We start from the raw sequence: 10,804 nt of genomic DNA, 5'->3' as shown, positions 1-10,804 counted from the left end.
ATTGCCACGTTTATTTTTTTTTTTTCTTGAACTCCGATTCTGCACGATTTTGCCCCCCTGCTTCAGGGCTAAAGTAAGAGGGTACAAAAAAAAGTGCACAGGGCACATTCAAGTACTCAATGAGTACAATCCAAACCAACAAAAAAAAGTTAGATTTTTCAAACTTCGATGCCAACTTCACATAGCTGGATACATGAATTACGTTTTTTCGTTTGGACTGCGAAATTGATGAAAAAAATTGGGTGGCCTGTACTTGTAGCAGCTCTTCCACACCTCGAAGAGGCAAATTGCTGAGTGAAATCTGAAAAATATCGCTAGAGGCATTGACACGTGGGTGATGATTGTCCATGCCCAAACCCCGAAGAACTCCAGGTGCTCAGGCCTGACTGCCGCCCGAGACTTCTCGAATGAGTTTACGATCCACAGAGCGATGTTCATGACAATCAGAAAAGTAATAAGCTCCTTGCCGGGTTTAGCATTCGATGAGGACTGTCTGCGCCAGGCAATCTGGAAGGGACAGGGGATGGGAGTCAATAAAATTTAATCCACAACTTTAATAATGGATGAGAGTATTAGTGTCAGGGTATGTCCACTGGAGGGATATCGGTTTGTTGGGTCATCTAGATTTATTCAAATTTTATTGGTGATGTTTTTATTTCACTCGACGATTTTTTCATTCCACTGCAATTTCATCTCGTTGTCATCAAAATTTTCTTCGAATTTTATCGTACAATCGTAACGTAGACGTACCTTGATCAGTAGAGTTTGACTTGTGCTCTGCACAAGTGCGATAAAATCAGCGGCAAGTGAAAGTCCCCAGGTTGGGCCCATTGTTAATACACCACCAACAGCACCGAACATGCAGTGGAGATAAACCCCAGCTTGAGCTGCTGCTAGTAGAGTTGAATCAAGATGCGGTAGTTTTGTTTTCTTCCATTCCAATCTGCGTAATTTCAGGGCACCACTCACAGCAGCTATTGCTCCTTGTGGGTTTTTAAAGAATTATAAAATAGATGTCCAAATTCAGGCGCCAAATTCATCACAAAAAATTATCCCCTCATTACTTCATACCATTTGTTTTTCGTTTTGAATTATTCAATATTTTCTGGATTTTCTTCATATTTATTTTTTGGTTTGCAAAAAATTGTTTTTGGTAATCTACTGCGGATTTTGGGATTGCCTTTGCAGGATTCATCGATTTCGTGATTCATCGGTTGATGATCCCGCCGAAATGGGATAGATTGTCGTATTTCGGCGCGTGGATTCAAAACATTGTAAATTTCTCGGGAAACGTCGCTCGTAATATTGACTTTTGAATTACATCGCTTGTTGAATTGGTGGGATATGAATCCACGTTCGTAAATATTGATGTTTTGAAGTTCAACTGTAACTATATTTTTATTCTGCTACTTGACCGTCCACGCGTGCTCCGCATGCGCATTCATTCGACATGTTTGAGATTTAGCCACGATGTCCTGGTGACGGGTTCGTTTCCTCTTACGGGTCTCATCCTTGAGATTTATTACCGTTTGATATCTTTTGAATTTTCAAAATTACCGCCCACCCTCCCTCCCCCTCCCAGACAAAATTTATGCAATACCCGGAGGGAAAAATACTCGAAAAATTACGAAATTTTCACGTATTCGTGCACAGAATGAAAAATACCGGAAAAATTACGGAACTTTCACGTAATCTTGGGGTGACCTTGATTGTCGGGGAAAAATCCTGTAAATTCTGTAAAAATTTTCGTAGCGAGCAGGAATTTTTAGAAAACTTTCAGGACAATTTTACGGTACCTCCAATCTTGATAATTAACATTCTGGGATGAATTTTCGAGGATAAATTAACGCAGATCATTCTGACGATAAAAATTTAGACTTGGACAATACCGGCTATTAAAATGGTCGTCTCCAGTGCTGTTACTTGTTGAATAGCCATCTTGGGTTTCGCATCCTTCAGAACGAAGAACATTATTAGACTGAGGACAGTCGCTGCTATGATGAGAATACCACCGAAGAGGCCTCTGTAATTTAACCAGCGTTGTCGGTCTCGAATTGAAACTGCCATTAGGGATCGGGTTTTCGTGGTGGGTTTACCTGTGAGCGTTGCTGCAGTCGATACTCAGATGGTGGACTGACCTGGTTGGGCTGTTTGATTTTGTCACTGACAATCTGTCGACTCGCTTCCACATCTCGAAGAGAATTACAGCGCAGATCAGACTGAATTCTATTGTGCAGGGGAAGAGGAAGGGCGAGGCATCGCGGAGGAGATTCCTCAGGAGTCCATCGTTTGTGTTTGGTTTTGACTCCAGATGGGATATCTCATGACGAGTCTCTTCCACCAGGGCCTGGACAGTTTTTCCTCATTTACATCAATAAAAGAGTTACACTCTAGCAATTGATCGTATTCCTTTGACTTAATTCATTTGAATCTATTCTATTTTTTCGTTGAATGAATCGAGAATCATTTGTAGTAATTGAGCATTTGGTAATATAGTTAGGGAATTGCAGTTAAGATTTCGGTAACTATTACCGAATTACCTAATCATCCAGTTGAGTCAACCTTGATAATCCACATGAACTATTCCGTAACTATCGCATCTCGATTCAGTTGGTATTATTTAACTGCATTAACCCAATCAGGAGAATCGATAATGACCAGGCTGACCAGACGGCGATTTTTGCCAAAAATCTGTATTGATTTTTCCAGAGTAGGGTAGATCATAATAATCTCTGAATGAAATATCAACTATATGGTTCGAAAAGTGTCAATTCTTCACGTGATTGATTTCACTCGATTAACTGTGACTAAAAAATAAAAAAAAAAACATTTTGAACAAAATCGCCGTCTGGTAACTCTGGTAATGACAGCGAATGATTACCTGTAGCCACTCGCAGATATTCGTCGCGATCATGTGCATCAGTCCCAATTTAGCTAGAGGCCCGTGTTTAGTCAACTCTAGGTCCTTGCTGTTTAGGAATATGAAGTGCATTTGAGCGGTAACAAGGAGGAGTCTTGCGCTCGGTGTAATCGCCCTAAATGGCACAGCAGACGCTATTTCCGCTCCGATTTGCAATCCAGTAAATACTAACGAGCCAGCACCAAAGCCGATGGCACCCAAACGCAAGCAGAAGCTTCCGTATTGCTGTCGGTGCTGGTAATTTTTTGAATTTTATCCACTTACTTTTTACTTTTTAGTGTATATTTTCACACAACTTCTCGTCTTTCGCCTCTCATTACGTTTGGGGGAACAATTATGGGTGGGTGGGGAAAATGGCCGACCGGGTACGATCGCTTGCTCAAGTTTTATTCCACTATGGATTGCCACGGGAAACATGAGAACAACTTTTTATGCCCGACATTGTGCTCTCAGCATCGGGATGGGGTACACCCTCAAGTCCAATTATTACCGAGATATTTTTCCAGTCAGTGATAAATCCATTACGCCGTTAGAGATCTCTTGAAATTGCAGCTGAATCTCTAATTGTGCAAGTTTCAAATCTATTTTTGTATCATCTAAATTTTCTTTAAACCCTTATCTCGAAAATTCAAAAATATTCACTTCTTCTTGATAAATGTTTATTAATTTTTTAATGAAACCTTAGATTTTCGCGCATTGATTTCTTTTCATTTTAAAATTGAGAAAAATGAGATTTAGTTGAGATTTATTTGAATATTCAAGGAAATGACTGATTTATTGAAGGAATTCTCCAGAAATTCCACGTGACTCTGACGTTTTTTTCAATTTAAAAGTTTTTGTAGCTGGAATTTTAAATTAATTGATTTTCTGATAATGTAATCATTGACAAAGTTTCTTCCCACTTGATTCAAGTCGATAAAATTCCGTTAAATCTCAATTGAATCCCAGACCTGCATGAAAAAAATTATAAAAAATTTCCATAACACAGGTCAACTAAACATATACCTGCAACACCTATAATTTTAAACAAAATCTATATGCAGCAAACACACGTTCAGATTTATATAACCATTACATAAATACTCCTTCAATTCCCCATAAAACACCTAATAATCAAAACATCCATTTTTCCGTTAAAAAAAACTTCTCAAAATCCTCGAGTCCCCACGTTCTTCGAAATTCTCCAACGAATTAAATTCCCCTCCCCCAAATAATCAATTAATCTTGCTCCACTGAAATATCCGAGAATTGTTAATTCTCCGGATTTTTGTGACTTAGAATCACGTGATTGATTACCTGAGAAGATCGACGCTTGGTTCCATATTCATCATGCAAAAAAACCCCATCTCGTTTATCATTTTCCACCAGTAGTTTATTCACAGCTTTATCACGAAGTAAAATCGTATACATAGTGATGACAAATCCACCGCTGACTAAGTACAGGTAGAGATAAAATCCCTGGATAAAAAAGTAGAAAAGTGGGTAATGAGCATTAAAACGCGTCGTGATTTTTGATGATTACAAAGTAAATAAGACAAATATTGAAGTGGGTGGTGGGGATATGTGGTGGGAGGGGTGGGGCGGTAGTGAGAGAGGGAGATGGGGGGTAATGAGTATATACGAGTCACAGAGAGGCCATGAGCGTTAATGATCCGTGCCAGTACCAACGCTCTTGCGTTAATGCCCGCATCAACATAAAGTATCATAATGCCAGTGCGGTTTGGTCCAGGGGATGTACCAAACTCTTCATTGATGCGATAATAATTTATTGTTAACGAAATACCAATCAATGGAATGTACCTGATCCAGGGCAACTGGCACTGGTTGACCGATGCTAGCTGTCACGGGAACTGTCACGCCAATTACGACCAATAGTTTAGCATAAAGTGTGCTAACTGTTGATATCAATTCTGCACGATTTTTTTGGTGAGAGCGACTCGATGGTGGGGGGTGATGATTATTTCCCGGGGTTGCTGGAAGCAGTGGATTTTCATTGAACGTTTTGGTGGAGAATTGAGGGTAGAAAATTGTAAGCGAAATATTTTTTCCGAATTTTCAAAAAATTTCTAGAAAACTTTTCAGATTTTTTTTTTAACAAAAAAACATCGGAAACCACAATCATATTTTTGGGAAATGTTTTTAAAAAATTTTCTAAAGTGAGTTTCGGAAATTTTTTAAAATAATTTTCTAGAAATTTTTGCGAATATAATTTTTTTTTAATAATACGGTTGTTTTCTTGCTTTTTTAATTTTTCAATATTCTCAAAAAATACGCCATGTAAATTATAAAGAGAATTTTCCTATTTAAATTTTTGAAAGATTTTTCAAAACCTTTCCCAGAAATAAAATTGTTTTGTTCTCCGATTTTTTTTCTGGTTCATAAAAAAAAAATTCTGAAAAGTCTTCCAGAAATTTTTTGAAAATTTGGAAAAAACATTTCCGTTACATTTTTTTTTTACTCCGGATGGCGCTGGAAAAATAAAGCGGTAGTTTACGCACTTGCAATACAATATCCCATTTAATGTCGTCTCTGCGATCTGCTATTATCGAAATAATTACCATCAGCCGAGCAATTATTTCCTGATTATCCGTTTTTTGTTAGTCGTCAATTTTTTGGGTAATGACGTTTGACTTTTCGATTACAAATTTGCACAAGTTAATCGCATGAATATCCGCTCTGGTATTTTCCAATTAGGAAATTCATTTCAATTTTCTGTCGAAAGTTTGATACTCGTGCATGAATCCATAATGCAATTGCCGAGGTTGAGGGTTTCGTTCCCCGTGGAGGGGTGGCATTTTCCCACCGCGGGTGAAAGGGGGAATTTTGGGGGAATATTAAAAATTGATACCTTTTGGTGGATCCAAAGATGTCAGAGGACATGATGATGTATTGACGGGCGTTAGTTGGAGAAAATTTGAATGATGTTTGCAACCTCTGTGTCCTGGGCTGTCTCCATTGGAGTTTCGCCCCTGGACGTGTTGGCCAACCGCGACAATGGAGGAATTGCTACCTCGTGACACTTCCTGATCCTGATTCACGCAGGATGGGAGGGACAGGTTGCTACCAACACCCGCGATCAATGCCCTGCAAGTTGCATTTTCGAAAATTCGTACATTCAATTCTCGTAAAATACTCACTTCATTCGATTTCTCAATGGAAAATCCACAAAAAGCGGACATAATTCCAATTCTATATATTTTCTCTATTTCTTCACTGAAAATATTATTCAAATCGAAATTATCATCATTATTATATTAAAATATAAATGACGTCAATAAAAAAAATTATTTCGGTGTCCATTTTTTATGGACAAAATATGAAAAATCGATACAAAACAATTATTTATTTTTTATATACATTGAATCGGTGCCCTGCGAAAAAAAAAATTTTTTAACCAAGAATGTTTACTAACCACAAAAAAATGTAATTGGTATTAGTAAGTCTTATGGGAGTATTTACACAGTGATCGTCAGATTTACTGATGGGAAAAAAATATTTTTGGTAAAAATAATTTTTTTTTATTGTGAAAATTTTCTTTTTTTGAATTTTCGAAAATGTCAATTTTTCCGTATGAAAATCTTAGGGAGTTGTAAATTTCTTTGAAATTTCAAGGAATTGGAAGGATTTCTCGAGGAAAGGGGAAGGGAGAAGAAAATTCGACTTCCAGGAATTTAAAATTAATTATGTGAAATTATTTCTCAAAAAATTTGTGACAGGGTATAAAAAAGTTTCGCTGGTAGTTTTCATAGGGAACTTCCCAACGGAATAGACTAGTCGCCTAATTCTCGGTGGTATTATGCCGAGAGCCATCGAGGCTCGGTGCCAGGGTCTATTGATAGACAATGGATATTGTTTGGATCCTTCGATCCGTCGTCACAAGCCCGATCAAACTCGATTTGCCTCAGTCGAGCGGTGGAACAACGAATTAATATGGTGGCGCTTTCGTCAGACAGTAGTGCGGGAAAATCCTGGGGGTTGTGGTTTGGATGGATGAGGAGAATTGTTGGTGAGAGTTGAGAGTGAAGTTGATGGAATTATTCGAGTTTAGATTTTCTACACCTAGCTGAAATCATTTTTCGATTTGTCTGAGGATCAGGCAATACTCACTTGCTGAAAACTTGAGCGATTGTTTCCCTAAAATCCCGTCTTTTCCGCACTCGTTCCCAGGATTACCGAACGCGGAAAAAATATATTTAAATTAAATAAGAAAATCTACTCTTCAAATCTACTTCAATAAAAACAACCAACAACCAATAAAAAAAAACACCACAATTATTGGCCGCAAATTTATGGGTTTACTATATTTTTCATCACTACGTGCAGAAAAGTAACTTTTCCGCACAGTTCGAGGAAAAATATTGTTCGCAACGCGTGCAGAAAGTTGTTTTTGGCGTGTGGGAGTAATTCCACATGCAATGGAGTTCTAGAAAAACTCAAATGTTGAATATGAAATTCTCATGAATTTTCAGGCAATTTTTCAATGAATTATTTTCTGCACGCGTGGGATCTAGGTGCTAATTAATAACGTATATTTCAATTACCCTATTAGAGCTCGTCTGTGGTTTATAATAGCGTTTAAGGCGATACTCTGTCGCCTCAGACTTGGTGTCCTGGTACAGTGGTGAGATGGATGGAAGTTGTCTCTTCCCTCTAGGTCGATGCAGGTGAAATTGGTCGTCGGTGCGTGAGACTCACCAACCGGCGATGAAGACCCTATCATCGGCTCAGCACTCTCGAAACTATCAGTCATAATTCACCGGAATATTCATTTAGGATTACGCGTTTAAATTACTCACTTAAAGTCATCCCACAACCAATCCACCCTCAAATGCATTACTATTATCACAAAACAGATTGCGCGTTGCGCAAATTTGAATGTCCCGCCTCGATCGTGAAGATCGTGTTAACCAATCAGGATTCGGCCTTGATATTTCGACTCGGGCGAACTTCACGCTGGTTATATCCTCACAAACATGAGGATACACCCGGAAAAAGTGAGAGAGAAAAATCGAAAAATCGACTTGAGGAGTCATTCCTCATATCCTCTTATTTTTCAAGTTCTTTAAAAATATACCGTTTCTAAATTTTATTATTACTCAATGTCTCAGCTAGTTTTATCGTTGTGGAAGAATTTTTCTGCTTTCTCAGTAAATTTCCAAAAATTCAGACATCTTACGGAAAATTTTATAAAAATAAATGCAGGACTATAAAAATTTGTGAGTCATTAAAAAATGATAAAACCAAAAAGCGGAATATTTTTAACTTTATCCATGATTTCCAGAAATTTACCAAAAACATGAAAAATGAAAACAAAAAATCGGTAATAACTCCTGAAATCTCGGAATAAAAACCATTTCGGACGGTTTCAACCGATTTTTCAACTTGACTCGTCAAAAATATTTTTAATTGTCTGAAAAAGTTACACCACTCACCACCCATAACACTGATGAAACAAGATTCTAAAAAACTCACGTTCCAGTTACGTCGCTCGCCATTTGTCTCCGCTGTGCACTTTCTCCCGGTGAAAAAAAAAGCTCTTCCCCGGTTTTTTTTCCAAATGTATTTCTCTGCAAAAAAAAAACGGCTGGGTGAGGTAGGGGGTGGGAAGGGGGAGGGGGGGAGGGATGGGGAACTCTCTCAAGTTCGGGCACTTGTATATTGTTAAGCGGACGGGTGAGAATGAGGAGAGGAAAAAACAAAGAAGGCGGAGGATAAAAAGAGGAAAATAAACCGTTGAAAAAGTTTCTCACTAGCTTCTGTGAGACCGGTGTGTGCAACAATCGGTTCCGTTTATCTTCCGACAATACTCTACCTCAACTTTGGAGTTACTTCCACTCACACACACATGAAAATACACTCACGTACCTGTATTTACACGAATCGCACCTTTTTTCGCGGCCCTCCAGGGGGAAAAACTCGGCTGAATTTATTCAACGTAAAATTTACCGTGCCGAATTTTAATGGCTCGTTGCCGTCTTCTTCTGTGGGTTTTCTTTTTCTATTTGGAGGATACCAGGGAAATTGAAGCGAATGGGTTTTCGGGATGTGGAAATTTTTTACTGGAAAATTTGTGAAGGACTGAATGAAATTTTGGGAGTGCAGAGGTCGAATGGCTTAAAGTCACTCATTTTTCCTCTGGGTTTTCGCTGGATATATGAAAATGTAAACATCGGAGCGAAATTGTTGCTGGACCTTTTTTGTTGAGCGGAAAGAGAGCTCTAAATAATGTTCAACAAGAATTTCGATATCTCCTTTGGATTGAGAGATATTCCGCGTAGACGGAAGAATAATCAAATTTAGTTGCGGAGCGGTAACTCAATTTAAACCGCGTTTTCGATAAATATCTCCGGATCTGAGGGAGTTGGTGAAATTTTTGTTATAACCTTTTTTGCTGGTATAAATTGGTTCGACAAAAAAGATTTAGGGATAAATTTACGTATCGGTCGTGTATTCGAAGATATTTATGGAAAACTGATGATTGTTGAATATTCATACGAGATGTTGAATAGTTTTGACGTGGAATTTTTACCTTTTGCTGATGATTCAAGTAATGGAAACGGGAGTATTATTATCACTGATAATAGCACGGAGGGTTATTTTATTTGTATGGCAGGTTGAGATGGACTGGCAAACGGCAGTGAATTTAGCTTATTTACGGTACTCGCGGATGAGCGGAAATTAACAAGTCAATTCAGTGTACACTTCAGACGTTTGCTCAACATGTGTGAGAATATCTGTGGAGTACCGAAGCTGTTATACGGGTGTCTTGACTCCTCCCGAGGGTACGTCATCGCAAATATTTGAGATTTGGACGTTGTTAGCCTGTCGATGCTAAAATCTAGTAGAGCATTCCTCAAGATTACCTCAAACTCCCATAAAATCTTTGCCCTCCGATCTCTCAATATATTCTCTACACCTGAAAAAATAATCTCCCACAAATCATTCCCCCAAAAATATAAAATACCTCATGAATTAAAATTTAATTACCTAATCATCATAATTACAGTCCAATCCAATAAGAAATTATTATCCCCAACAGACAATCATTTTCTTGTCCCCTAAAAATCCCCAATTGACACAAATAATTCTCTCGACTTCATCATCGAACCCTGAAAAAAAATCATGACGGTACCCAATCGAAATGTACTTTCAATAATTTAACATTGTCCCGGGGCAATCGTATTCCGCAATTAACGGCATTAATGAACGGAAGCGGACAGGAGTTGAGGGAAAATACTTATAATCTCACCCTCCCCCCTTAACCCCCTCATTTCCACCCCTTCCAGCCCTCGAAATGGGGGCGTCTGGTTGGGGTAGACTACGAGCCGAAACTACCCAATGGCGCGTTATCGAAGTCGATCATTCGATTTCGCGCGGCAAATTGTCCGCGCCGGAAACTCATATCCGGGTACTTCCGGTTGCCCCTCAACTCCCCCTCCCCACCACCACCCTCCCCAACCCCCTGTTTCGCCCGACCTCTTGTCCTTTTCGCCATATTCCTGGCACCCCAGCACTGTCTCTCATCCCCATCAGCTCTTTCAGCCTCTTCCTCTGGCTGCAACAAGGTCGCTGGGAGTAGATGGGGATGAGGCTGGAATCTACTTCCGCTTTTGCGCCTGGCAACCCCAACCACCCCCTTCCACATCACCCCCTCACCACCCCCTTACCACCCCCTGAGCTGGAGTGTGCACTCTCCAGCCGCTAATGCTTTCACCTGGATCATCCTACTCATTCTAGCTCCTGCATAACGCTATTCTAAAGGCTTAACTTATGAGATTTAAATCCGTCTACCTACCATAAATATACTTTGCATCGAATTAATTACAATTGCTCTTTAATAAAGATTAGGGGATACTTTCGGGATGAAGGGATAAATTTCCAAAT

At 39.0% G+C, this 10,804-nt stretch overlaps 1 protein-coding gene across 2 annotated transcripts; it reads right to left on the bottom strand.

Moving 5' to 3' along the window:
* Positions 1 to 147: 147 nt before the first annotated feature.
* LOC105266555 (otopetrin-3) lies at positions 148 to 9,535 on the bottom strand. Of its 2 annotated transcripts, XM_011304815.1 has the most exons (11): positions 9,450 to 9,535; positions 8,393 to 8,487; positions 7,462 to 7,659; positions 5,769 to 6,004; positions 4,721 to 4,893; positions 4,217 to 4,378; positions 2,882 to 3,154; positions 2,097 to 2,347; positions 1,890 to 2,023; positions 751 to 983; positions 148 to 507 (listed from the first exon to the last, which is right to left on the bottom strand). In XM_011304815.1, exons 2-11 carry the CDS (start codon positions 8,413 to 8,415, stop codon positions 199 to 201), a joined length of 1,992 nt encoding a protein of 663 aa, XP_011303117.1. In that variant the 5' UTR covers positions 8,416 to 8,487; positions 9,450 to 9,535; the 3' UTR covers positions 148 to 198. The 2 variants fall into 2 exon arrangements, with proteins under 2 accessions (XP_011303117.1, XP_011303128.1); XM_011304826.1 differs by lacking the exon at positions 2,882 to 3,154.
* Positions 9,536 to 10,804: the final 1,269 nt, after the last annotated feature.

This window comes from Fopius arisanus, unplaced genomic scaffold, assembly GCF_000806365.1.
Source record: "Fopius arisanus strain USDA-PBARC FA_bdor unplaced genomic scaffold, ASM80636v1 scaffold00002, whole genome shotgun sequence".
NCBI classification, from domain to species: domain Eukaryota; kingdom Metazoa; phylum Arthropoda; class Insecta; order Hymenoptera; family Braconidae; genus Fopius; species Fopius arisanus.
Note: the sequence above shows the minus strand (reverse complement) of the source record. Positions and strands in the feature narration are given on the sequence as shown.

Bases quoted from the DNA above. Each gene is read 5' to 3' on its own strand.
- LOC105266555 (XM_011304815.1), bottom strand. From the start codon at position 8,415: ATGGCGAGCGACGTAACTGGAAC. The intron at 6,005-7,461 runs GTAATTGAAATA...TGCAACTTGCAG, and splicing joins CACAGACGAGCTCTAATAGG to GGCATTGATCGCGGGTGTTG. The intron at 508-750 runs GTACGTCTACGT...TGTCCCTTCCAG, and splicing joins GTCAAACTCTACTGATCAAG to ATTGCCTGGCGCAGACAGTC.